Source organism: Phalacrocorax carbo, chromosome 2 (assembly GCF_963921805.1).
Source record: "Phalacrocorax carbo chromosome 2, bPhaCar2.1, whole genome shotgun sequence".
Taxonomy (NCBI): Eukaryota; Metazoa; Chordata; class Aves; order Suliformes; family Phalacrocoracidae; genus Phalacrocorax; species Phalacrocorax carbo.
Window position 1 is genome coordinate 129,607,961 of NC_087514.1, and position 26,925 is coordinate 129,634,885.

The 26,925-nt window shown below is 43.7% G+C and overlaps 2 protein-coding genes across 3 annotated transcripts in view; both read right to left on the bottom strand.

Moving 5' to 3' along the window:
- Positions 1–5,167: 5,167 nt before the first annotated feature.
- PRR15 (proline rich 15) lies at positions 5,168–7,618 on the bottom strand. The gene is made up of 2 exons (XM_064444339.1): positions 7,264–7,618; positions 5,168–6,722 (listed from the first exon to the last, which is right to left on the bottom strand). Exon 2 carries the CDS (start codon positions 6,711–6,713, stop codon positions 6,345–6,347), a length of 369 nt encoding a protein of 122 aa, XP_064300409.1. The 5' UTR covers positions 6,714–6,722; positions 7,264–7,618; the 3' UTR covers positions 5,168–6,344.
- Positions 7,619–15,962: 8,344 nt separating this feature from the next.
- Positions 15,963–26,925, bottom strand: part of CHN2 (chimerin 2) — a 164,622-nt gene continuing 153,659 nt past the window's right edge. For both annotated transcript variants that reach the window (XM_064444341.1, XM_064444340.1), the window contains 3 exons: positions 21,951–22,088; positions 20,611–20,716; positions 15,963–17,821 (listed from right to left, as the gene is read on the bottom strand). In XM_064444341.1, coding sequence (XP_064300411.1) covers positions 17,650–17,821; positions 20,611–20,716; positions 21,951–22,088 — 416 coding nt within the window. In that variant the 3' untranslated portion in view covers positions 15,963–17,649. The remainder of the gene's footprint in view (positions 17,822–20,610; positions 20,717–21,950; positions 22,089–26,925) is intronic.

The window sequence follows — 26,925 nt, forward strand, 5'->3', positions numbered from 1 at the left end:
GGGGGTAGCTGTGCAATGACATATAAGTATAAATGATGTTAAGACTCCCACATATCCAAAGGTTCCTCTCAGAGATCTAAAACTTCAGAAAGCCCATTTGAGTGTCTTGCCAACATTTATAGCTTGGTTTTCTTAGGCAGTTTTGGCATAGTCTGATTCCTGGTCTCAGACTAGATGAGTCATTCATTCAGTTACTTACGAGCTATACTTTAGCCCTATAGCCTGAATTTCCTTTCTTTAAGGTAGGGATGATGCATGATTTTTTTCAGAAAGGTGAAAGGATCAGTCTTCAGTGGTGAGCTCACGTCTCCAGAGCACTCCACGTCTGCAAGGTATTTTCATTAATTTGAGTTTAGGTGTAGGCATAGGTTGTAAGAATATCTTGAAATTTTGTGGAAATGTTTTGCAGGGGACAAGCCCAGCCAAATTTCTGTTCCAGCACAAAAAAGAGAAAACCAATAAATAAAACTAGGTAGGTAATATGTAGTGAATAAGATTACTCATTAAAAAGGTAACTTCACGGTAAATTATTATAGCAGAAAAATAAAAACTTACAAATTCAGGAAGAACAGCTGTCTATATCAATAACAGATCATATTTTAAGTATTTCAGCAGATCATTTAAAATGGGACCTCCGCTTTCCAAAGCTGCTTTCAGTCATGGGTGTGCAATGTTTGCTGTTCTAATGTGATTCCTCACTTTCTCACCGCTTTCCATTTCAGAAGCAATTCAGCAGATATTAATTAACACCTGCGGTAACTAATATATTACTTAGAGGCATTTCCATATCTACTGTTAGCCAGTTGAGAACTGAGCCAGGAACAAACTGTAGCTTCCTGGCCTTGCAGGAAGAATTAAACCACCTTTAAATGCTCAGTGTAATGTCTAGTCATTGGTTTGTCTCTTCCTCAAGAGAAAGCCATTGCAAAATGCTGTCCTTGTATATTCTGTACATCTGCCTATTTCATAAATTTTACTTCTCTAGCTGCTTTAGGGTCCAGCAAGGAGACTGCTATAGCACAGGTATGCCAAGAAAAGAAACCAAAAATAAAGCCAGAAAATTTGTTTTTTTCTCCTCCTTGCAGAGGTCTGAGCTACAGCATTTCTAGGAAGTACTGCTGGCAGGATTTCTCTTTTAAGTTTACACCGTGTTCCTAGTCCTGTATTCAGTGATGTTAAACAGCACAGGTAAACCAACTCTGATTTTTGGAAACTTGTGTCACTGAAAGCGCATGCCAAGATAAACACAACCAAGGATGTGCAGACTATGAGGCTCCTTCTCTTTCTCAGGTAGCTGCATTTCCAGAATCAAGACTAAGGCTCAGTTCTGCTCTTGTTCATAAAACTGAGAGGGAATGTGCCCAGAAGCACATGCAGAAACGGACCTGTTACAACTTCTCCTTTTCCCTTGGCCACTGAGGTGCTGCCGACTCTCCTGTCACTGAGCAGTTCTTGTGAGATCAGTGGACAGTTTATCTGCTCAAACATTTACAGGCTGAGGATAAAACAAGGGCCTGGTAACCAAAATGGACTGAAGTCAGCGGTGAAAAGAAAAGGAAAAGTGAGCCACCAAGGTTCAAGGATGCAGAGTACCTCTAATTTTTCATTTCAACAGACATATACAGGTATGGTTCTTATTTTCAGTATCACAGAGGATCATGCTTTTCAGCTCCCTGGTGTAAACGGAACTACTATGATAAATGGCAACTTTGGATCATGGGAAAGACCCGAGGCGTTGCAAACAGGCAGCAGAAGATTCATGGCATGTAAAGGCTTGCGTCTGAGTGTCAGGCCTACTTCACACATCCCAAAACAACGGATAGCCTGGTAACTAATAATACCCTGAAAAAACATTCTGACTAATTTTTACTCACATGAAACATGACATCTAGATCGGATGTGGATTACTCACCAGAGTAAATTTTTCATTTAAAATCATGCCTTACAGCTATCATGGAAAGCTGTTTGCTATCCCCCAAACACGTATTATCTGATGTTATATTGCTTTATCTAGATAAAATGGGCAGTAAATCAAATTCCTAAGCTGCAGCTGCTAATCAATATGCTTTAGTTGAAGACTACATCCAAATATTGTTTCTTAGAGCTATTTGTGGATTTCAGATGTGTCATTAAGGATAAAACAGATAAATTACTTTACTACTTCTGGTATCTGTATAATTGAGCAACTTTATCCCTTTTGTTTTATTCTGAAATGAAAAATCACAGCCAGCAGGTTGCCCATCTTATTTACAATAAATTAGTGATGAAGGGGAAAGGTTTGTTTCTCAAAATGGTGTAATTATATGGCATCAGATATAATTCTGTAACCAACCCTCTCTCACCCCAGCTTTTAAAAGACATCTTAGAAAATACCAGGTTTAGGTTTCTTTCTTTCGCCCTACCAGTTAGGATCCCAAAAGGCAGCAAAATGAGCTTCCAGTTTGTACCTGCACTTGCAACAGCTTTTCTTTCAGTTAGATATCAGATCTTTGAATGAGCTAAATTAAACATGGGCTTTAACATGAAGCATCCAGCTGCGCTGGCCAGGCCAAGGCTGGGAGTTCTGTCCTTCAAATTTTAGCCCTTGTATGAGGTTATCTTGTTAATGGAGAAGAGACTTGAAGTTTCAAATATAAAATTATCATTGGTTGCACTGAAGACAGAACTTTAAAAGAACCAAACAAACCAACCCAAAAACCAGCCAAGACCCCTCTCCTCCCCAAAACAGTAAAGTCCCTGTCTGTTCTTTCAGTTCAGTTTAAGTCATACCCTGAGATAACATCTGAGGTTAAAAGTCTTGAGGCTTTCAAGGCATTTATTCCAGTGTTTCCAATTTAGGACCATTTTCTGCAGGTGCTCTCTATAATCTTTGTTGAGGTCCAGACTGACCAGCCTACAATAGCAGGGAATGATTCACCAGGCAGCTACTCAGAGATTTATTTTTAGTTTTGGCAAGAGCAGGAATAAGCAGGCATATACTTTGCAAGTTTATTTGAAAAGTTCACTCTATTTACCAGGTATTTACTTTTTGTCCCAAGCCTGCAATCCTTTGAAGTATCTGGAATAATATTAAGAAAATTGCACTACAACTGATGTAGCTGAGGTTGAACCTCATCTGCTTATTTCCATTTATTTTGTCAGTATGTCACTGCTTGCCTTTAAAAACAAACAGCAACTACTTTCTCAGCTGCCCTATTTCCCAAATTTGCTTTCCAGTGCATGATCTTTATAAAGGAGATGAGGAAAGTACCTACATTAAGAATGACGACAGCCTTTTAATAATTCAATGCACAGAAATGCACTATTGTTATAACTGAGCAGGTATACTCCAATATAAAAGGAAGGTCAAACCTTCTCCACTTCACACAGCCTCCATAAAATGCCATCTTTTTCTGTATCAAGCTTAATTAATTTACATGTGTATAGATTACTTAAAGCTTTGTCTGATGCTCAGACTGAGAAATGAAAGGACTATTTCGGCGCTGCAAGTTGGTTATGGCCAGCTGGGCTTCTTGCTCCTCGCTGTGGCACCCAGGGCAGCGCTAACCTGAAGATATTGCTGCGTGGCCCTTGCACAGAGGGCAGGGAAAGTGAGACGAGGTGGTCAGCCCATTTTCTTATGGATCTAGTTTTTCAGTGGCTGCTATCAAATTCATTGAAGCAAGGATTTGATTGAGGAGGAAGATAGAATTACGTCTCCTTCCCACAGCTCAAGGTCAGGATAAAGATGGAAGGTGGCTGCAAGGGAGCAATTTTATGTGCATTTATTGACTTTGTGACCAAATTTCCAAGCTGAAAGTACCATACACAAGGATTAAGATGTGGCTTATATTTAGTCACATATTAACCAGTATTGATATTGAATCTTAACAGCAGCCATCTGAAAATCATACCAGACTTCTCGAATAAAACGCAAATTGGTAGATACCTTGTGCCTTGGTAAGGATTTGCAACTAATAAACCTGAGACATTTCCAAAGAGCAAATAGAGGTAGCTGTAGAGAGAGGTACAGAAGGGAGGAAACTCTATTTTCACAACAGTGTAAGGATTAAAACTGCAGAAAAGCCTCTGCATGAGATGTATAAAACACTAGTCTGCATACCTGGGGCTCCGGGTAGTTCTGAGGACCCGACCCTCACAAAGCTCACACAAACCATACGCAGGAGTAAGAAATGCAGCAGTACAATATCTGCTTACTTGTTCTTCCATTTTGGACACACACACACAAAAAAGGTTCTTTGGGCCCTAGAATATATAAATAAATACAGGCAGATTTTCTTTTTTTGCTTGTAATAAATGTGAGCATGTTGTCATCCAAAGGTAATATGACAACCCAGCAGCAAACCCACACCTTTCTGCCTCCTTTCCCCCCACCCGGGGCTAACTATAGCTGAAGTACAGTTCTTCTTCATCTGTCCCTCCATTCCCAGCTTTTAAACCTTCCTCCTTCTCTCTCACACCCCGTTGCCTGTGGCTGGGTTTGCTCCAATTGCTTCTTCTCAACAGAAGGATTTCAGATGCCCCTTGACTGAAGAGGCTCCATATAGGAAAAGCATCTCTGAGGAGAAACTTCTAAGAGGTCCCCTCGCAGCTCCCCAGCCCTTTGCTTGGTCAGCATGTAGTCAGGAACATAAAAAGGCAGCCCAAAACCAGTACCTTGTAGTACTGCTAAATGGAATAAAAAATCATATGTCTGCACATTGGGTTGAAAATAGCTTTTATGGAAATAGATTTGTTGCTCCAGTCCCTTCGTCCTTGGGTTTCAGAGTCTAAAGGACTAGCTGAGTGAAGGACCAGTAAGTACCTAAGCCAGCTAGGTTGTCCGAGTTTATTGTGCGGGAGCTTTCAAAGTTCATTATATATTATTACACACTTTGAACCACGGGGCACTTGCCCAGCATCTACTGCATCATTTCAGTGATTGATGATAACTGTTTTAATCCATATTTTCACCTGGAACTCAGCTCTTGTTTTCTTTCAAGTCACTTTTTATTTTTAATTGACCTTAAATCATTAGTTACAACCAAAGAAAATCATAACTGTGTAATACTTGACTGCTAGGAAATAATTTTCAGTCCCTGCCACTATGTAATATCTCACATTCAGAAAAAGGCTAAAACCATTTTAACAATATAAAGTATATTGCAAATGCATTTAAAATAAATAAATCAGTTGTTGCTACAACTACTATCAAGAAATGTGTAATTGCCAAGTGTTTTTAGCTGACTTTGCTCTGTAAGGCACAACACCAGTATGAATCTGGCTTATAGTTTACTTTGTCCAAAAATCCAGGAGCTGTTAGAGGGGGCAGATAACTGCCTGAGTTAAAGCACATTATCTTGCTATCAAAAGAAATCCTGGGAATCTTTAACCTTGCTTCACAAGCCTCGGACATGGTAAGCAGTAAAGAACATTTCCAGTGGTGCCCAAGCCTATTTCCACATCAGGAATACAACCCTGCCTGTGCTCTCCAGGGCTGGTCTCATCTCCCGGAAGAGTATTTACATTTTATCACATAGTTTCTTTATTGGAGCTTCATTATATCATCTATCACCTATTATGCAAAAATCACGTCTTTCCTGGGTAAACAGCATGAATTGCTAGACAACAGCCAGCCTCCTTCTGTAACACAACTACGGGAGACCAGCCTCTGAAACACCTGCTTATCATTACACAGTAAGAAGAGGGAGAAAACCAGCACAGTCCTGCCTTTTGCATATTTAAATGCCATGTGATGTGGGGCATGGGCGAGAGCAGGCGCACGGCATGCCCGCTAATGGCAGGGTAGGAACGCGTACGGCACCGCCGCAGGTCCTTGGCCCTGAAATTAGATAAGAGCACTTTGTTCCCCCCTTCCTTCGATAAGGCAACGCGTGGGATGAGAGCAGCAAAGCGCCTCCTCGGCCGGAGAGCCTAGAGAAGCTGGGTCACAGGCCTGAGAAGTCAGTGCGCTGGCTCCTGGCAAGGGCTGGGGAGAGGTAGAGAGACCCCAGCGTCGCCCCTGGGATAGCACCTTTGAATCCGCTCACCACAGTACAGGGAGTGGGGTGTTTATTGGTGTTATTTTGTTAAGACAATCACATCGTCCCATCATCTGGGGGTTTGGTCTTGGCAGCGTTCATGTAATTCGCTTGTCTGGCGGAGTTGCCGGGCTCCCCGCAGTGCCCGGTCGGGGCTAGGGAGGCCACTGCCACGCACCTCCATGTCGCCCATGGGGCCAAGGAGGCCAACTCCAGCCGCGGGGCAGCTGCAGGCTTCGGCCACCTGTCCTGCCGGTGCTCCGGCCACCCGTCCAGTGGCGGCTCCTCACGGGGCCTCGGCTCCGGGGCCGAAGCCTCCCTGGGCTACTTGCCCCCTTGGGCGGCGTGGCCCGGGGCACCGCCGCCGTCGAAGACTTCAGGGCTGTCGGCCAGCAGCGAGGTCCGCACCTTCCGCCTCTCCTTGAAGCGGCCCGAGTGGGAGACGCGGAGGCTCCGGCGGTTGCCGCCGCCCGCCCCCGCGGCCTCGCCGCCGCCGAAGGGGGACGGCGGCTCCTCCCGGCCGCCGGGGCTGGGGGGGGCGGCGGGGACCTCGCTGGCGGCGGCGGGGGGCGCCGGGGCGTCCGCCGCTTCCTTGTGCTTCTTCTTGCTGGTCAGCGACTTCCACCAGGGCCCCGCCGAGCTGCCCTTCACGCCGGCGCGGGGGGCGGCGGTGGCCGCGGCGCTGTCCGCCATCTCGGGCTCCTGCGGATGAGGCGGGGGGGGGGGGGAAGAGAGAGAGGGCGGGCTGGCAGCCGGGGCACCCTCCCGCCGGGGCCCATCCGCCCCGGGGACCCCTCGCCCCAGCAGAGGGGAGGTGGGCAGCCCCCGCAACGCCGGCAGCGCCTTTGGGGGAGGCCCGCCCTCGGCCGCGGGAGCTGCCGCGCAGGGGGGACGGCTCCTGCACAGGCAGCCGGGTGGGCGCGGGGGAAGGATTTTGCGGTGCCCGGTATCGGGCTCCGAAAGGCCACCCCGCCTTCCCGTGCGCGGCTGACAGATATAAAGGTAAATAAAGCCCCGGAGGTGAGGCGCGGGACCCGTTCCCTGCTCTCGCCACCCCCCGAGGCCCGGCACCTTGGGGCTGCCGCCTCCCCGCGGGACGGGGTCGGCAGCTCCCGTCCCTCCTGGGGGCTCCTGCCGTGGGGCGCCGCAACCTCCCTCCCTCCCTCGCTTCCTCCCTCCCTCGCTTCCTCCCTCCTTCCCCCCGCCGGCTCCCGGCGCAACAGGTAGGGGAGGCGACACTGACCTGCGGCCGCCCGCCCGCCCGCTGCGGGAGCGCTCTCCTTCTGCGGGGAAGCGCGGCCGCTCCTCCCTCCGCACGCCCCTACGGCTCCATCGCCGCGGCGGGGAAGGAGGGAAGAGGCGGCCGGGCGGCCGTGGGGAGCGGCGGCAGGTGGCGGCCAGCCCCGCGGCTCGCCCCCGTGGGCGGAGCAGCGGCCCGGCCGGCCCCGGGGCCGGGGCGGCTCCCGTTCACCTGCCGGGCTCCCGCGGTGCGGGGCGGGGGAGCTGCGGCGGCCCGGTGAGGGGGTCCGGCCACGGGGCCTCGGGGCTGCAGGGAGGGGGCCGCGGGGCGGGGGAAGGTCGGCGCCCCCCTGAAGGGACAGGGAGGAGGAGGAGGAGGAGGAGGGCCCCGCAGTGCAGGTGAGGCAGCCCCGTGAGCGCATGATGAAATGCGGGGCTGCCCGCGGTGGATGCGGCGTTGTCGGCGTGCACGGCTGAAACAGTAACGCGTTTTGTTTGTGCGCGTGATAGATGTCCGTGGGTGAATATTTTGTAGCCTTGAAGAAAACAGAATTGCCCTTAATTGCCCGTCTTTAAAAAAAATTAACGTAGCTGACACACTAAGAGAGTCGTGCTGCCTAATGGTTAGTTATACTTAAACTGGCCTAGAATTGGGACTTGGATTTTCTGTGTGATGATACACGGCCATGCAAATGCCTTTACCTTTTTTCATTCATCCAGAAAGGAAAAAAAGATTTGCTTGTGCCATACTACGTGTTAAAAACGGTGATTTGTTCTTGGGAGAACTACGCCATGTAGTATGGATGTGATTCCTCACACCCCTTCGACCAGCTACACATTCAGTTACTCAAGGATGCCTGTGATCATATGGAGGAGTTCGTGAAAGCAGTGGTATTTCAGCCTCATCTTCTTTTGCAGACCAACTTCTGCTACCTGCAGCTTCTCTGAATAGCCCATAAAGATAAGACACATGGAAATCGGTGAATGCAGGTTACTGAGGGAAGGGAGCCTGGGGTGTGCGCTTCTATTACACTGTAGATTGCTCTCTTCACACCCAAAGGGTTTTAGACAGGGAAGCCTGCATGCACATACACTTGAAAGCACTCTATACTGTCTGTCACACTAACTGATGTCATCAGCAAAAAAATCTCTTCTATGGAATAAACCAGTAACTTCCAGTGCAAAAAGATGGCCTTTACATTCCCTCCTAACAAGTAAGCAGCTAGCATTTTCTAAGATGCATAGCACTGGGGCATTGGTCTCTGCTGGGCCAAGGACAGCAACAGATAGAAGGTCAAGTTTCTCCCAGTGACTATAACCTACTGCTGTGCTACTCATTTCTATCTATGGATAAAGAGAGCACCAGCATCTCTCCTCATCTTGCGTCCCAGGGAAATGCTTCAGGAAAAGGGAATTTATGGAGAAATAAGGGTAAATATTATTATCAAAAGGCCTTTTCACAAAACATTGCTAGTTGACATTTGTACCTTCCATTCTCATTACAGGCTTATACAAAACATTTACCACTGTATTATTTGTTTATATTATTTTGACCACCATAGACCTGACATCTTCCCTGTCCCATCCCTAGAAACATTCAAGGTCAGGCCGGACGGGGCTCTGAGCAACCTGATCTAGTTGAGGATGTCCCTGCTCACTGCAGGGGGGTCGGACTAGATGACCTCTAAAGGTCCCTTCCAACCCAAACCATTCTATGATTCTATGATCCTAGCTCACATAATGCCAAATGTACATCAAATCAGTGCATTTTTTTCAGTTCAGCCAGTTTCAAAAAATCTTACAATATAAGAGCTTTGTCCTTTTTGACACTGGACTGAAAGCAGGGTCTACTGAAAAGAGGCAGGTTGGAAAGCTTTGTGAGAGATGGTGTACGTGGGAGGGTGCTTCCTGTGTGTGTATATGGCTGCACAGGAGAACAGCAAAACCTGCTCTGCATTTGAAAGTCACTGGTACGATTCAGTCACAACATGCTGTTCCACAAGATTGTCACTAAGGGTAGTGTTTATATACAAACAACTCTGACAGTGAAAATGTTCTGCCCCTTTCTTACTGCAACGGTAGTTGTTGCGTTCCTTCAGTATGCATATATTTACAGCACTGATATAAAAAAGGAAAGTAAAATAAACCATGGACTCTTTCAGTGCATGGAAATTAGATACTATATTCATTTAATATGACTGCTGCAGTTAAATTCTGTCCTTTCTTTGCAGGAGGAGAAGACAAAAATTAATGGGGTTTTGTAGTCCCATCTAGGGTGGATGTGCAGGATTCTAGCAGATGCCCCAGTACACTGCAAAATAAAAATGTAAGGCCTTTTCTCCTACATTGTAACATGCTCCTTTTGTGTATGATTGGACCATATTGACATCAGGTCCCTTCATAATTTTGCAGGCTCTCCAAAATTTAGTAATACCCTGGTATTCTTGAGATTTAGATTCTCAAATACTAATGTCAGGTCTCAAACTAACCTTACTTACAACACCTAAACTCTTACTGCAGTGACTTAAAAAAAAAAAAAGATGTTCCCCCCATCCTTTTTCCAAACTTGGCAGACCCTACTGTGTTCAGGTTGCAACTGGGCTCTGGAAACCACACCCTTACCGAACTGTGTTGAGGGGACCCATTTCTACTCACAGTAGAAGAGAGGCGCCATCAGCCTTCCCAACACAGTGGACTGTGCAGTGTCCAGCTGTGCTCTGGAACCTTCAGGTTTCCAAAACATAACAGCAACTTTAACCCATTATAATTATACCAAGGGGATCTAATGATGCCCTCAGAAGCATAAAGGGCACTAGTGAATATTGATATCAGATCTCTTATTTACCCTGACGTCCCAGACCATACAGCGAATATACTGGACTTTTGAAACTTCGGATTCTCAAATACTAACCTTAGGGCTAAGGACAGGTTTGAGCCTACTGTGGAAAAGAACATACGACACTGGCACCTATAAAGAGCAGAGTTCTTGTTAGGTCCATGTTCCCAGCAATATTCAAGAGCATGCTTAATTCTTCCAAGTTTCGATTCTTAAACTCTAACCCTGATCTGACATACAGCTGAGCAATTGGCCCTTAGAAAATCTGCAACACTGATACCTGCTGGCACAAGCAGGCCTTTTAGCATTCAGCGTTAAAATCAGTTCTAGAAACTCCTAAATCTCAAAGCCTAAATGCCACTTCAATTTTAACCAAGGGATGCCTGTCTACAGGAAAATACTGCAGAAAGAATGGGGCCCCATCCACATCAGGCTGTCTACTCTGAAAAAGGCAGCAGTAACTTCAGCTCTTTAAGCTTTAGTTTTCCAAGTACTAGCAGCATCTCAAACCTTAGCCTTTACCATAACCACAGGAAGGACTCCAACCCTTTTTTAAAGGGGAAGAACATTTTCCCTGTTGACACCAGGCTGCTTCTTATGGCTGTGGGACTGCAGCATCCACACCCAGGCTATATCTGTTCCACCAAAAAAAAAAATAAAGCCAGGCAGTGAGTTTGAACCCTGCACATGGTGAACCGGCCCTCTTCTCAGCGGTGGCTCCCTGGTAAGATTTTGTCCTATGTAAATGACATACCTGCTGTTCAGGCATGGTTTGGAGGCAGTAAGAAGGAAGACTTATTCCCCCTAGGCAAAATGGACAGAACGACACGTTTGCCTCCCTCCATAGTAATCCAGCTTCATTGCAACAGGTTTTGCACCCTCAAACACTTCAATATACAACCACTCCTCTTGTTATAGTCTAGGACATGCATTGCATCATCTCAGCCTCAGGGTATGAAAATACCAGTTTGATGGGCTGCAATGCAGCCTTTGCATTATTACGGGTGCTAAATCACAATTTTTGATTCAGTGACTCTAGAAAAAAAATTACTCTCAAAGGCCATAGGTGACACCTCAGGGGACCTCAGTTAAGTACAATGTAATGTGGACTGGGCAAGACTGTGCCGCTTGGGATGGGAGAGGGCCCTGACCCCATTTTATTGAGTGACACAGACGTAGTCTTCCCTAATCTTACCTCCAACACTAGTACGGACAATATCCTTGCTTACATGGGTGCTGACAGCAGCTCTGCGAAGAGAACTAGTCCTGTAGTGGAATGTAAGATGTTAGCATGTGTTAGTGCTAGTGCTCATCCTCATTCAATGGGAATTTCAGCTTTGTTAATAAATCTGGCTCAGACTACAACAGATTCTGCAACTTTACCTTAACAATACCTATACCTATAATGAAACCCTTCATCAAAGCAGACCATAAACACAGCTCCTCAAACTTTTGGTTCCCAACCAGCCACCAGCCCTTTCTTGTATTCCATGAATTCATTCCCACAGCAGAAGCAGTGGAGTGTAGGCCTCTAACAACACCAGCCCTTTTCTTATGTCTGTATATCTAGCCGCAAACTCAGTCTGCTTATTTGAATCCCAGATTCTAAACCTCATCTTCTCTTTCACCCATATAGTATCTGGACATAAAACCAAAGTAATGTTTCTATAGCAGAACATAAAAAGAAAGAGGTTTGTGACTGTTGACATCAGTACCCTTCCTAGCTCTGCAGGCCTTGCAAAAAAGCAGTTCATCCAATATCCATACTCCTAAGCAGAGAACCCACACCATGAATACAAGGACAGAACTGATCATTTGCTGCAACAGCAAAAAACCCCCCCATAAATAACTGTCCCTTATTGACATCAGCCTTATTCCTAATACTGAGGGCTGTGCAGCATCCAGTAACAATACAGGTTTCTCAATATTTGGATTCCTAACCTAACCCTTATTATGAACACCTATGGACCTCAGTCTCCTAATGTTCTTGGGCAGCAGCATGTGGTAAATAATATGGATCTTCATGCACATTGGCCATATTTGTACCTGCTCTATAGTAGAACGGAAAATAAGGTACCTACAAATACTGCCATCAGCGATTTGTGTTCTTAAAGATCTACAGTTCCAAACCCTACAGCTAACCCTACTCCTCATTCTAACCTTCATCTTAGTAGTAACAAATGGCTTATACTTTTGAGAAAAGAGAATACTTCAACCCCGACTTTATCAGGCACTGCAGAACTCTTCAATGAAGGCAGCTTCCAGTGGTAAGCTTGGTTCCTGACATCCCCAAGTCTACTGTAAACTGAACCCTGACAGTTTCTCTACTTACAACCTGCTGCTCATTTCTACCGTAGTTTATAAAGCACTGGCTTCAACTGACCCAAGCTTTCTTCCTAACTGCAGTCCTTGCAACATCCTGCAATAATCCAGGTCCTTCAGGCTTTGAACTCCCAATCTTGGCTCTAGCTGTAGCATCAGCATAATTATATCCAGAATACCATGCCTTTGGAGAATGATAATGTAAAGTATGGCCCCCATGTAAGACCCACTGATGCCCTAAATCTGCAAGCCCTAGAGCATTCAGCAATAATCATAGTGCCCTAAGGTTCAGATTTCTGAATCTTAACCATGATCTTTAATCAAGGAATTAATCTCTACAGCTAAAGAACATAAAACATATTGATGCTCTCACTCTTATCTTCATGAGCCTTGTAGTCTCTTCATTCCCTTTAGACAGCTGTAGGGGACATAGCAATATAATTCTGCTTTGAAGATCCAGTTAGATGGCATTCTTCTCCTTGTATAAGTGTTTTGAATTACCTTCCTACTCAAGAGTTTTCATCAGTTCCTGGTTATTGGCAGGGCATTTGAATCTTCTTCCTCCCTTTTCTGCAGACCTTGAGCACGTACTTGTCTATAAAGAAGGCAGCCAGACAGGCTCCTGTGGCTTGTGCCCTTTCAGCAAGGTTTGGCGAGAGTGCAGCACCGAGGGAAAATGTTGTTAGCCTCTCCAGCTGCTGCCACTTTGGGGAGCTTGAGCAGCTGGAGAAGCGCTGTTTGTGGACCCTTCTGTGAGCCTTCTTCCCACTCCCATCTCCTTTTTGGTCCTCTCCCCCACCTTAGACAGCAGGGCAGTACCTACCCAGCCATTAGCAGGATGAGGGGGGCCAGGCTGCCTTTTCCCTGTCTGTACTGTGTTCGGGAAGAAAGTGATACTGGCAGCAGCTGAAGGTACAGCAGAAGAGGCTGTCAGCTGTCTTCATCTCCAGGTGGGAGGGAGGAGGAGAGAGCAGCAGAGAGTCTAGCTGGGTTAGGGAAATGCTTTGCCTCCAGACACGTGAGCCCAGGTGGGGCCCTGTGCAAACATAGTTAATCATTTTGCAGTGTCTCATTTGTACAGGTCTGCACTGTGCAGCGTTTGAGCTTATCATGAAAGAGAAGACGCAGTTGATCCACTGCTCTGAAGTCGCTCTCAGCACCTACCTTCGCTTTTACCTCCTTGCAATGTGACTTTAAGCCTTCCTTCAGCCCAGCTATTTATTACCCCAGGTACTCCTGGCACATCTCTGAGACCTTACTCAGGCCAGAGTTTTGTCCAATACTACGCCTGCAATTCTTCTTCCCTCCTGTATCCTAAATTTGACAGTAATGCACAGCTCAGGTCTTTCAAGCACCTTGTTTCAGCAGAGATCCCAAATCTGCTATATTCCTTCCCAGAGTCTCAGGCCGAGTGTCCCTGCAGCTCTGCTTCTTTCGTTAAACTCAAATGTTGTGTGAGCTTTGAGACTCTTAAGTGTATAGGAAAGTGTAGTCTTAACCGCTTGCTTAGAAATAAAATGAACGTGGTACCAATTCATTCAGTTTTGTGCTCTGTTAGACCCATGCCCTAGATTAACATCAGCTCGCAGAGCTGTGAGAGCAAAGCTGTGTCTCCTTTGTAACTTAATTTTAAAAAGTTTTCCCAAGGAAACAATATCTCCACTTATACTCTTTGTTTCTCTTCTTTTTCTTTTTTTTTTTTTTTTCAAATTCTTCTCCTTTCTCAGTAACTTCTACATCCTTTGTCCAATTCCAATGGTATTTGACAGCAGGAGAGATTAAGTTTCACAACAACTGGTCCCTGGGTAGATGAGCCCCAAATCGGTGTCTCAGTTGAGGAAACCCTTCAATGGTTCCCTGTTCGATCTTGCCTGCCAGCTGCCTTTTCAGCACACATGTGCTTTGGAGTCAGACACAGTGCATGCTGCCTCGCCGCCAGCGTGGTGTTCTCAGGAAACAATTCCTTTGCCTGGTTGCCCTGGCAGGCTCAAAATATTTAAACCTGACAGCAATGAGTCTCACAAAGACAGAGGTATAAAGATGAAATTTCAGCTGTTCCATAGCACTTTGGAAAGTTACTATCTTACAAACCATTAACTTGATGTTTTACTAACTGTGGCTAAGACACTTCTGCTTTATGGGAGGCAAGTCATCTCACGCTGGTAGCTCCAAGGACCAGCTGTAAGGGGGTACAGAGTTGCACCCATCATACCAGAAGATGGGGCTAGCTGAATGGCAGATGGGAAGCACGGGTGGATGCTGGTGCTAGGGGACTGCTGCTGCACCCGCAGCACTCCACCGAAGGCCTTCTCCAGTAGTTGGATGGGAACAAGGTTCCTACTGAACATCCAGCTGCACACAGGCTCCAATGCTGTCAGACACAGGCATCTCACCTGCTTGCAGAGGAGCAGAGCTGCATTCCCCTCAAGATGAAATGACCTCGCAGGGAAATTACATCAGCTGAAACGCAGACTCCCGGAGCATCTTTCAAATGACTCTTACCACCCTCTAGTAGTGCCTCATGGGAGATAGTCATCACACTCTGCTGCATGCTTTGAAGCAAACGGAAGATCCAGTCAGTCAGACATTTCTCCCAAGTACTGCAGTATGGGCTTGCATTGCAGAGATACATGCTTTGTCTTCTGCTTTAGCAGTCAGTTTTGCAGAGAAAAGTCTGCCAGCTGTTTATTTCCCTGAAGGGTGAATTTGGAACAGAGACAATCAGATCTCAGAGGTGCTGCTCAGCCCCAGGTGCCGGGGTGATGGCCACAGCGAGTCTGACGTAAGAGATAAAGTGTGCAGCACTGAGGAAGCATGGAGGGGACAAGGTCCTCCATACACTCAGTATGCCCCTGAGGATGCTGACCATTGGTTAGCTGAGACAAACACGGACAATTCATTAGATAATTGTGTTTTAAGATGCAGAATCATACTCTTCCCTCCATCCAACACATTAGAAACTTCTGCCCTCCAAAGCTACTATGCATGGGTATTTCTAAACACACTGCTTTGTACTGTCATTGAATCCTTAGGATGGGGCATGTGTTGAAGACCCCAGACTGCGAGATGTGGCAAAGCTACTAGTTTGCTGATGGTAGAGGGAAAGGGAGAAGCAGAACGGCTTGTTTGTCTTCCTGCAAAAATAAAAAATGGTGCTAAGAAACTGTTCTTGCCTTAAAAAAATAACTTATTACTGAACTGACCAGAAAAAATAAAGAAAATCATTGTTAGTCAAATGCCTGCATTCGAGGGAGTGGAAAAGTGCTCTGATGGCATTGATTCTTAGAAATTGATTGGACTGATATTGCAATTCATCGCTTGCTTGAAGTTTTACACGGGTGGTTCAGGGTAGTCGTAGAAAATAAATGTGTGCATCGGCTTGGCTGTGGTAGTATGGGCATCCAAGTGCCAATCTGAAACTGCTGACATTCAGGCAAACTGTTCTAAGTTTTCCAAGTAGGAAAGTTTCCAGCAATGTCAGGATGGTAATTAGCGATTGATTTTCATTTGGCAGCTTGCCATGTGGTCAGAGTGACAGACACCAGAAGTCTTTAACACATTTAATGGGATTTTTCCTTCCATTTACACTATCATAAATTACAAAGCATATTTCACTTCACAAAATAAAACCATTTCCAGATCATTTTTATGACAGCATTAAGTAGTACATAACCTACAACAAATAGTCCTGTACAAGGCAGGAGGATCTATGGAAGTATTGGGAACTCAGACTATTTAGCATTTGCTCTGCAATCTGGGTTAATCTATCTAGCCCTTAGTTATTTCTCTAGAAGACGACAAATTTACAGTCATACCCTCCACCTCCCTTCATTATCATAGTTACACATGTTTTTCAGTTTGAATAGAAACATGCACTCCCTGAAATAATTCAGGAAACTGCATCACTGAGTTACCAAGCATATGATACAAACAATCAAGATGAGGGATTATTATAATTTTTTTTGTATTGAAAATTGAGTTTGGTAGTAAAGTATGTTGATTTTCTATGCTTGCAGAAACATCTCATGCTGAGAAACAGTTTTAACATTAGGAATAAGTTGCAGTTAGACTATGAACTCTGTCGGTCAATGTTTGTGAGGGGAGAAAAATATTAAAATTTGGTAATAATTAAATTTACCAACTCCCACATTTCCTACACATTCCTTCTTTTTTTTTTTTTTTAAACAAACCATCAGGAAACACATTCAAGATAAATACCTACATTTTTAGCAGATTTACTGTACGTTTATAAATAGAGAAACATGACAAAACATAACTCAGTTTTTACAGATAAACCAAATCCTTCATAATTAACCCAAAAAAGTGCTAACTTTTCAACAAGGCCAGAAAATATCCAGTGTCCCAGCATCACTTAACTTACATATTACTGTAATCCAAGAAAAATCTGGCACATGAAACTGATACGACCACCAGGACTTCTGAAAAATTCTCAATACCATATTTTACATGGGAGTAAAACCAAAAAAAGAATAGAAAATACTATATGTTTTGGGAAGTCTCTAATGGCTAAAAGTGTACAATCTTAGGTGCTAGTGCCTAAATGCAAAGAAACCTAAGGAAAGCTGGAATACACACAAGAAAAGAATTCTCCTTTAAAACACTTGCAATGAAAGAGGTATGTCAGGATAATACTGCATTAGTGGTAATTGTTTTCAATATATCATAGCAAAAATGCAGGAAAGAATTATGTGGAAAATAATCAATGCACCGCATTGATTTATAGTTTGCTAAAATAAAATGCCATTCTTTCAGCTAGGTAAAGTAAAAATATCTTTATAATATAGGTTCTGTTTCACAATTGACATATATAATTATGTCGCATGGAGAGGGAAATGTATAGGCGTATACAAGAAACACTGATTAAGTACCTTTTCACTTCTCTAGCCTTATTAAAATATGCTTTGTGTTTCTTAATAAGTTAACAATAAAATTGTTTGCAACTTCTCAAAACAAATATACATCTGAGGCAAGGCAAAAGATACAAGGTAAGAGGATTTTTTCTGACCTTTTTTTTTCCCTTCTACAAAGAGGCATATGTCTATGAGACATAGGCTTTCCCTAAACATTTTGGCATCCATCTGCAACTTTGCAGAAATTGAAGTGCAGTCAAGGAACTTTTCCTTTATGTTTAAAAAAATTTAAAGAAATGTTGCTTTTCCTTCAAACTAATTATTTTAAAACAAATGGCTTTGAAGATACGCCTCTCTCTGTCTAAAAAAGAACATCTTCATTTTCTATTAAAATCTGCACAATTAACTTCTGGTACCGCATGTCGTTCAGCGTAGCAAGGGTACTGTCCTCTGGAGGTCTCATTAAAGTAGGCCCAAACACTATTCCCAGGTTTTCAGCATTCATAAAATTCTCCTTCTCATGCAAGGTAACCCTAAAAGAAGGGGAAAAAAAAGTAAGTATTTGTTTACTTCTCAGAAGAAAAGAATATATGCATCTTAATCTGTAGTCCACTTCACATCAAAAAAAGGTAGGCTACGTGTGGCTGGTGCAAATGCAGGCTGCCAAGGGTGCACAGAAGTCACCCCTTAGCCTGGCTTGAAAATGCGAAATGTGCTCGGGGTTTCCCTCCAGGTAATAGAGCTGGATCACACCCGTGTTATCCCAGCAGGTCTTTGGCATTTGAATTTGGTCCTGAGAGTGGGTGCTCTTGCACTGCCGTGTAGAGGCAGCTGTGGTCCCTTAATCGGTCACAGTCCCTCACGGACCAGACACTTGCCATTACTAAGCAGAGCACAGGTGAGGTTTCACATCTTCTCCACACACAACTCCTCTGCCAAGATGGAGCACATCTGATTTTGGAACCAGCTTTCTCGGAAACAGCTGAGACCACCCCTGGCCATGGCAAGTCCCAGCTCAGCAGCGGTGGATTCACTCATGCCGTCAGGGGAGCACAAAGTAATCTGGTCTTCCCTTGTTTGCAAGGTCCTTATATGATTACGTTTTTTTTTTCTACTGTTGGCTCTCTGCAGAGTGGCTCTGTCACAGAAAAACACTGTCCCTCTTTGCTTTCAGGATAGAAGTCCATCTGTGCCCCTGCTCACAGACATGCCCTCATCTTCTAGCACAGATATGCTAGCTGTGCTTTACAAGGAGAAAAGACAAACCAAGGTTGCCTAGGTGAAGCCGCCTCTGTGCAAGTGTATGTCTAACACTGCCTTGCATCCATGGCTGTATGCAGCAGAGAAGTCGAACAGCTATGCAATGCCACATGCATCGACCCAGCACCCCTGTGCAGGAGTGTGGGGCTTCTTGCATGGCCTGGGGTGAACACAGAGAAGACTCAGCCGCACAGCTTCACTGCAACATCAGCATGGATGGAGTTGTATGTATTTCACCACAGGGGGGACTGCTCATGCTATTGTATTTCCTCCAGTTCTGAGCAAAAGATTATCAGAAAGAATGCTCCATTTAACTGAAGAAAACAATTAATTAATTGACTGACAAGCTCATTTTTCATTGCTGATATTGTCCTCTGCTGGATTTTCCTGACTGCACTAGGTTATTCTTTCCATGGAGGAGGAAGAAAGACAATAAACAGATTCAGGGAAAGTAGCTCTAATATTTCAAAAGCAATATAAAACCCAACTTTGATTGAGCTCAATTTAGTGTCCCTTCCATTTGATAAAGAAATATGAAGTGCTTTAAACAGCAGCTCAGTGCAGTTTCTTTTCTGTTGAGAAACAGCGCTGGTGTAGCAGCTGTGATCCTGCAGTGATCCTGCAGTCCATACATAAACAGACTCCCTGACACCAGTGCGTGTTTTCTCCAGCAGGAAGAGCCAGCCCTATGGGTCTGGACTTGGGATTTTATGTTTAATCTACAGAACAGCATAGTCTGAACCTGAAGAATCCTTCCCTCTTTTGCATTCAGATCTCTCTGACAGGTTCTCTGTGAGAACTGATACGTACTAGATTTCTGTGCAGGCACTGAAAGCTACGATTTGGGAAAGGAGAGAAAATTCATTGTGTGACTTGCAGATGTTTGAGAAAGAAAGCTTCATCAGCTGTTTGGACTATTTTTGTCTCATCAGTACTTCAGCTCAACAGCTGAACCAAAGCACCTACTGCAGTTCATGAGAAAGAAGGAAGGCAAGTCAATACTTGGCTATTAAAAATTTGCTGCCGGGACATGGAAGTACTGATTCTGTTTACGGGTTGCTTGTCTACAGCCTCCACAGGCCTCCTTAAAAGCCAGCATGGTTCATCCTGAGTTGTCCATGCATATGCGCTGACAAGGGGGGGGGCGTTTGCACATCTCATTTCTGCAGAGTCCAGAGAAGCTCCTGCATGCCCAGGTAACATCTCATCGAACGGTAAAATTACTCAGTTGTAATGACCTGAGCTGATCCAAAATGAGAAAACGTCTCTGCATAATGAGAACCTGATTGAGCATGAAATGCACTTCACATAAGCTCTCTGATGCAATTTTACATGAGTTAAGGTCTTTTTCTTTTCACGTTGGCATTAATATGGCGGAATAGTGCACATCAAACCCAGAAAATGCTCCAAATTTGCAACCATGCTGCAAGTAGTGGGACAACTAAGAAGAGATCAAAAATGAAATTTAGGCACTTTTGAAAATTTTGTATGCCTTATGACTAAAGAATCTTTGGAAAGCAAATGAGGCAGAGCGTGTTTAAAACAAAAAGAGATAGGAAATAACTGGTAAGGGCCTGTATTGCTTTTACTAGTTGTACAAAAATAGGCCCTACTTGAATCTTGGCTTAACTGTGATATGAGCAAACAACTCATAAGAGACAGCTCTTTCCTTTTAGGGTTATCGTTCAGGAAGACAAACCAGGAGCTAAGGGGAGGCAGACGCAGAGTGTGATCAAGTGACTTGCTGCAGCACATCTAGCACATCTCTAAACTACCTACCACTCTGGTATTTTTCAGATATTATCGGCCTCAGAGAAACACGGCAAATCTCAATTAACTCTTCAAAGGCTTGCAGTGATCTGCCAGCAAAAGGGTCTGTGCTATACATGTGCATAGCTTATATGCATTTATACAAGCATAGCTTGCCTGTTTATTTGTAACATTATTACTTTAGTGGCAGTGCCCTAATGGAAGCTTTATTGGTACTTTCAGTAATATCTCTCTTCCAAAGCACAAAATTGATAAGCTCTTCAAGAATTATCCTACATGCCAATTAACTCACTTTTTGAGATGAATCATTAGGTATCTAAGTGTCTCGTAGTGAGCAGCAGGGAGTAACATCAACACTTCATGTATTGCTTCTAGTCGTTCATCAGGATTGGAGATTTCTGAAAAAACACCGAACAGCATTAATGTTAATAGGGCTTTCCATTTGTAAACACCAATAATTCAGGAAGCCAAGTTATTATTATGGAGTCATTTGCAAGCCACTGACTGTGCTTGGAGGGATAAATATTAAACTCATAAACATGGAGCTTATCAGCAACTTCTGCATCCTGAAAAAAAAAAAAAAAGGCTTTACAAAGAAATCAGCAACAAAGACCACTCAATACTCATCTCTATGGTCTGTAGCTCTATCTACAGGCCTGTATAGGTACAGTATCCAAGCTTCATTAAGCGCTTCCTAATACTCTGCCTGGAACTGACTCTTTAAAGTCTGAAATAAGATTTCTTCCATTAGCCTTCAACACCAGCTGGGAGTGTGGATATATGCTTTAGAGCCTGTGCTTCAATATATGTTTAGGTAGAGATTGAAAATGGAATTACATGAACAAAGATTTCTGAACATCTTTAAATATGTAGGTGTCAGCGATCAGAGAGCATCTATGCTCATTTGGCAATCTCTCTAAAATCTGAGCAGGATTTACATGTATTTTACATGGAGAGTATGGATTCCTAAGCTGTGAACTCAGTTGGAGTTATATTTGCTGCAGGACTTTCCATACAAATGGTACCAGGAGCTTGAAATTTTACAAGATTAAGAATCTCCATGTCCTCCTTTTAAGAGATTGGTTTATTGACGTGATAGGAAGTGCTTCCTCTGGGCATGTTCTTCATAGGACTAGTGACGAGCAAGAATAATTTCTCTGCCAAGGAGGAGAAGGAGGAGAGTGCAGGAGAGAGGTATCTGGGGTTGCATGGGGAGTGCAAGGTGGGGTAAGCCAGAGGGGAAGGGAAGGTGGCACAGTCACACAGACAGACCGCTCTTCCTGCTGCTTATCCATATGCTGGGTGCCATTTCAAAATTGCTAAGGATACTTTTCAAAGAAGAAAGCATGCTACTTCTTAAGACACCTCAGGTCTTTAACATTTTTTGCTAAGACCCAGTCTTGCATGCATCTGCGGCCGTGACACCAGCCCTGGGATGTACCTGTACGATGTCCCATCCGCAATAACATTCAGGCAAAAGTGTCATGTGGAAGATGGGTGAGGCAGAGAAGTAATGAACAGGACAATGCCCTTGCTTCCAATTGTTGCCTGTCTTTCTTTTTCTTTAACATGGACAGCTTTATGGACAGGAAGTGTAATTAAAATCGGTACAAATTACCATGCAATACTTACTTGCTGCCTCTATGAACTTGGAGTAGGTGTCGTAGGTGATCACGGGAATCGGTAAGTCTCTGAAGTATAGCTTCAGTGCTCCGGCAATGATGTTTATGTCTGGATAAATACTGGCAGAAATATCAGCCTTTTCACCATCTAGAAGAGGAGAAAGAAATCTTTTTGAAACCAGGCTAATTTTGACTGAAGCGAGGCTAGGCTTCTAATTCAGATTTATTGTGTCCAACCTGACAAGAAAAAACAACCTGAAAGCATGTGGAAGCCTTAAATGAGAATATATTGCTACCAACTTTACAGTATACGAATAAGGAATGGTAGTTTCTTTATCTTACAGTAAACAGTTTATTTGCTTACATGTTTTGGAGAGGCTGGTGATTGCATCAGCAATATCTGCTGTGTACCATCTCACATATAATGTTTTAATGCTGGATGAAAAATCATACTAATAATATATTTGTTGAACTTGGCCCATCTATTCACTGAAAATAAGCTATTAATAACTTGTTCTGATGTTGTATTTTGTACCCACAGATCCGTGCACAGGAGTATGAACCATTCTTTTCATTTTCACTTCGGGAAACAGAGACACAGAGAAATAACGTAAATTTCCAATGACCCTCAGGAGACCAATAAGAAAAATCACCAATATTGTGATTGGATGTTGTAAACATCCAAATGTTGTAAGTCCTGCACCAATCTATCTACATTAATTAGCTAGGAAGAAAGCCGCCTCTTTTTCTGGATGTCCTCTAATGTCTTCATATTTGACTGATTTATATATAGTAAAGATTTGAATTTAAATAGACATTTAGTTATACAAGTTATTCTGAAATGTGGATTGCAATTTGTTAAATGAATATGGATACTTGTAATGGATGAACAACTAAATAGATGAATTAAGCAACAGAAATGACATACATTTTGTTTGCCACTTATTATAATACAGTAGTCAGAACTCCATTATGAAGCACTTTTAATCACATAAGCTTTATATTTACAAGTGTAGCTGGTAAGCCCTTGACCAGCGCATGGCTTGCCACAAGTGAAAGTACAAGAACTAGCAGCAAGGCTGGATCTCTGTTCTTTTTCAAGTTCAAATGACTACATCTGTTCTGTACTATCTAGTACCCTCATACCCACGTTTTTCTCCAGATGGAGAAATTCTGCTGTCCTCCCCTCCTGCGGCCTGTCCTTGGTGGTCTTCCAGTAAAAAGATGGGGTAGGACACTGGTCAAACGGGGGCTGAGGCTGTCTGGATTTAATCCCCAGCTTTACCTCAGGCCTTTTTGAGATCAGTTATACCCCTCAGTCCTTACTCACCACCTTTCAAGTGAGGATAATAGTGCTTCCCTCACAGGAGGTGGTGAAGATCAGGACCATATGGTGAGTGGGGGCAATGTGAGGTTATGCTTGCTTGAACAACAGAGGGGATTTTGCTTGTATGTGCCAGGAGGTGCAAGCACAAGCTTGGGCTGTTACCACTGAGGCGCTGACATGCTGTAAACCCATCACCTTGCTTGTCTTGCGATAACTACAGCTTGTAGACATGCCCTGATACAGACAGATGAGTGGGTGTGCTTGATACACAGCGTCTAAGATGTTGATAAAGGCTTTCACAGCGGAGTAAGAGAGTTTATATTGATTGTAGACATTTTATACAAACCTATGGCATTAATCTTGAAGGGATATGTCCTGTCCAATGTATGCACATAATTCTCATTAAGACTAATAGCACTACATGCTCTTTTCAAGAGGAGATTATATGCTTAAGTGTTTAAAACAAGCAGCCTTTCTTGATGCAGCTGAGCAGTCTGAATACATCCATCAGCATTTAATTTAATACAGCATGAATAAGCCCTAGGAGGATGTTTACACTGCCCCAATCTTTTGTTTAATCCACACGTTCCAGGCACTGTAGCATTAGTCTTGTAAAGCTTTGTGTGGAGAGCTCTATTTAATTGATGGACACTGAGCACTCAAAATGCTCCACTGAAAACAGATACCTCCAAGGAGCCAGCAGCTGCATCAGAACAGATACAGCAAGCAGAAGGTTACTTCTATTATCCAGGTCACCAGTAAACTAAATGGAAGAGTTATTTATTTAGTACTTTTACAAAGCAGCCCAGCAAGCTTCCTTAAAGGGGCACTTCAGCTAGAGGTACTTCAAACTAGAATGTACTTCAAGCATATCTGTTATTTACATATTTGCTTACTATAGGAAAAAACCGCATTAATTCATGAGTCAAAGATTTTTCACTTCAGAGACAAATGTACATCTATTGGAAACACACTGAAGATTATTTTAAAGTGAGTGTAACAATACATCTGTTATACCTACACACTTCTGCAGTGGGTATGTAGGGGAAGACGGATTTTTATTTTCCTTCGGTAGATTTTGGATTGCCTGGTTTTTTTTTCCCCTCCTCCTTTCAGTTTCAGCAACTGAAGGCCCTTGGCAGGCTGCACTTATTTCCTATGCTTCCCAAATTCCTGGATTTGATTTGTATTTTCTATTTAACCACACTTAAAATCCAAAGCACTAAGAAAGAAAAGTTAACTCATTGCTGGTAAAGCCATGACAAATATTTCATAGAGGATCCTCTGCAGCAGCATACTGTATGAACTACATCTATTTTATATGGTGCTTTCTGCATTACCACAATATTTTTTTTCACTCTTCAATACAGTAACTTTCCTCAGATTGTAATTAGTATTTTCAGTATCATTGCAGTGGCCATATGTTAATACAATCTTTTTGTTTTTTAAATTTTGGATTACAAACATATAGTTCATTTCAGCTTTACAAACTTAATCCTACCCAAACCCTGTCATTTCTCTTTCCTTGTAACTTTGACTCTCAACATATTCTGTTGCATTATGTTGAAGTTTTAATATCTCAAGACAAAGAAAGTCTTTATTCTGTTCCTTAAAGGTTTCAGCTGACTTTGGATGCCATAGAAATACATCAACAGTTTTATTAGAGAATGAAATGGAATGAGTATTACATTCTTAAAGCCTCAGCTATGCCCTCTGAATACTGAATTACATTTCTACTTAAGTTCCTTTTCCCTTAACGCTTTGTTTTTATTGCACAACCTTTGCCATGCTAACGTGCTTCTTTGTGGTTTTTCTTGGATTTGGCATTTGACAGGTTTTCAGCTACGCTGGCAAAGGAGCGAGTTAGGATGCCTCTAAGTACTCATGTAATATTTAACAGCATAATATTTTTAGCGAGTGTATTGTACTAGCCAGTCGTACAAACAAGTGGGGGGACAGAATGCACTGGTGACAATGGCAGCTCTGTGGATAAAGTGCACAATGAGGGTTTTCTGGATGCACAACGCCACAGCTCAACAACGCTGACAGAGATCAACTGTCGCTCTATAGCACCAACATTCACCAGATTAAATAAATCCACATTATTCCCTCCTTTTCATTACAAAAATCACTAAAATGGAACATTGTCAGTGCCTCAGAGCGCTTAACACTAATTTACAGTAAGGGTATTTACACTGGTTTGGCTTTGGAAGGGAGTCTTAGTTTAAATCAGATGAGGACCAACTTCTCCCTGTTTTAAAATCAACTATCACAGCTTCATTGGGCCCAAATAATATTATGTGGGTTGCCATTCTCTTCCCGAGATGTTAACTTTCAAACCTGCCTTTGCTTTTCTGTTCTCACTATAATTCTTCGGAAGCAGCAAGTGAGTGCGCCTTTGGCAAAGCTGAATTAGGTAGAGGGAAGGCTGGCTTCTCTTCATTGTGCCTCTTCAGCTGCACTTAAAAATCAGCAGGAGAGGCACCCTACGGTCAAGTCAACCCCTGCTCTTCCTCCCTGTATCATAGTGTCTTCTGGCTCCTGTGGCTTGACGAAAAGCTGGACATGAGCCAACAATGTGCGCTTGCAGCCCAGAAGGCCAACAGTATCCTGGGCTGCATCAAAAGAAGCGTGGCCAGCAGGTCGAGGGAGGTGATTCTGTCCCTCTGCTCTGCTCTGGTGAGACCCCCCCATTGCTGTACAGTGTCCAGCAATGGAGCCCTCAACATAAGGACATGGAACTGTTGGAACCGGTCCAGAGGAGGCCACAAAAATGATCTGAGGGCCGGAGCACCTCTCCTAGGAGGACAGGCTGAGAGAGTTGGGGTTGTTCAACCTGGAGAAGAGAAGGCTGCGGGGAGACCTTATTGTGGCCTTTCAGTACTTAAAGGGGGACTATAGGAAGGATGGGGGAAACCTCTTTAGCAAGGCCTACTGTAATGGGAGAAGGGGTAATGCTTTTAAACCAAAGGAGGGTAGATTTAGACTGGATATAAGGAAAAAAGTTTTTACAATGAGGGTGGTGAAACCCTGGAATGGGTTGCCCAGAGAGGTTGTGGAAGCCCCATCCCTAGAAACATTCAAGGTCAGGCCGGACGGGGCTCTGAGCAACCTGGTCTAGTTGAAGATGTCCCTGCTCACTGCAGGGGGGTTGGACTAGATGACCTCTAAAGGTCCCTTCCAACCCAAACCATTCTGTGGTTCTATGATTCTAAAAAGCTTGGGAAACCAAAAAGCTTAATGGCATTATTTGAAGGATGCATCCTGCACAGTAAATGGGAGGACACCTTGCTTGTTTATTTTCAAACCTATTTAATAAAAGCTGTATTTCCAGAGATGCAAAAGCATACTGGCATTCTAGCCAGGTGCCTGGGGACTGACTTGGAAGTGATGGGCAGGAAGGGACCTCTGTAATGCCAGAGATCCCTGTCTAAGATAGTGACCTGGCCACAGATACGGCCACTTCTGCTGCAACACCCACCTATTAACCAGACCTGATCAGGAATTTTCCATTTTATATTTCAGACATGAATTTTCATTCTTTTTTTTTTTAACTTTTGCAAAAAATATGTTAATTTTATGTAGTGAACGTGGAACAACAGTTCTGTAAAACTCCCACAAACTTCACTTTCTGGGCAGAAAATGAAATTTGAACAAA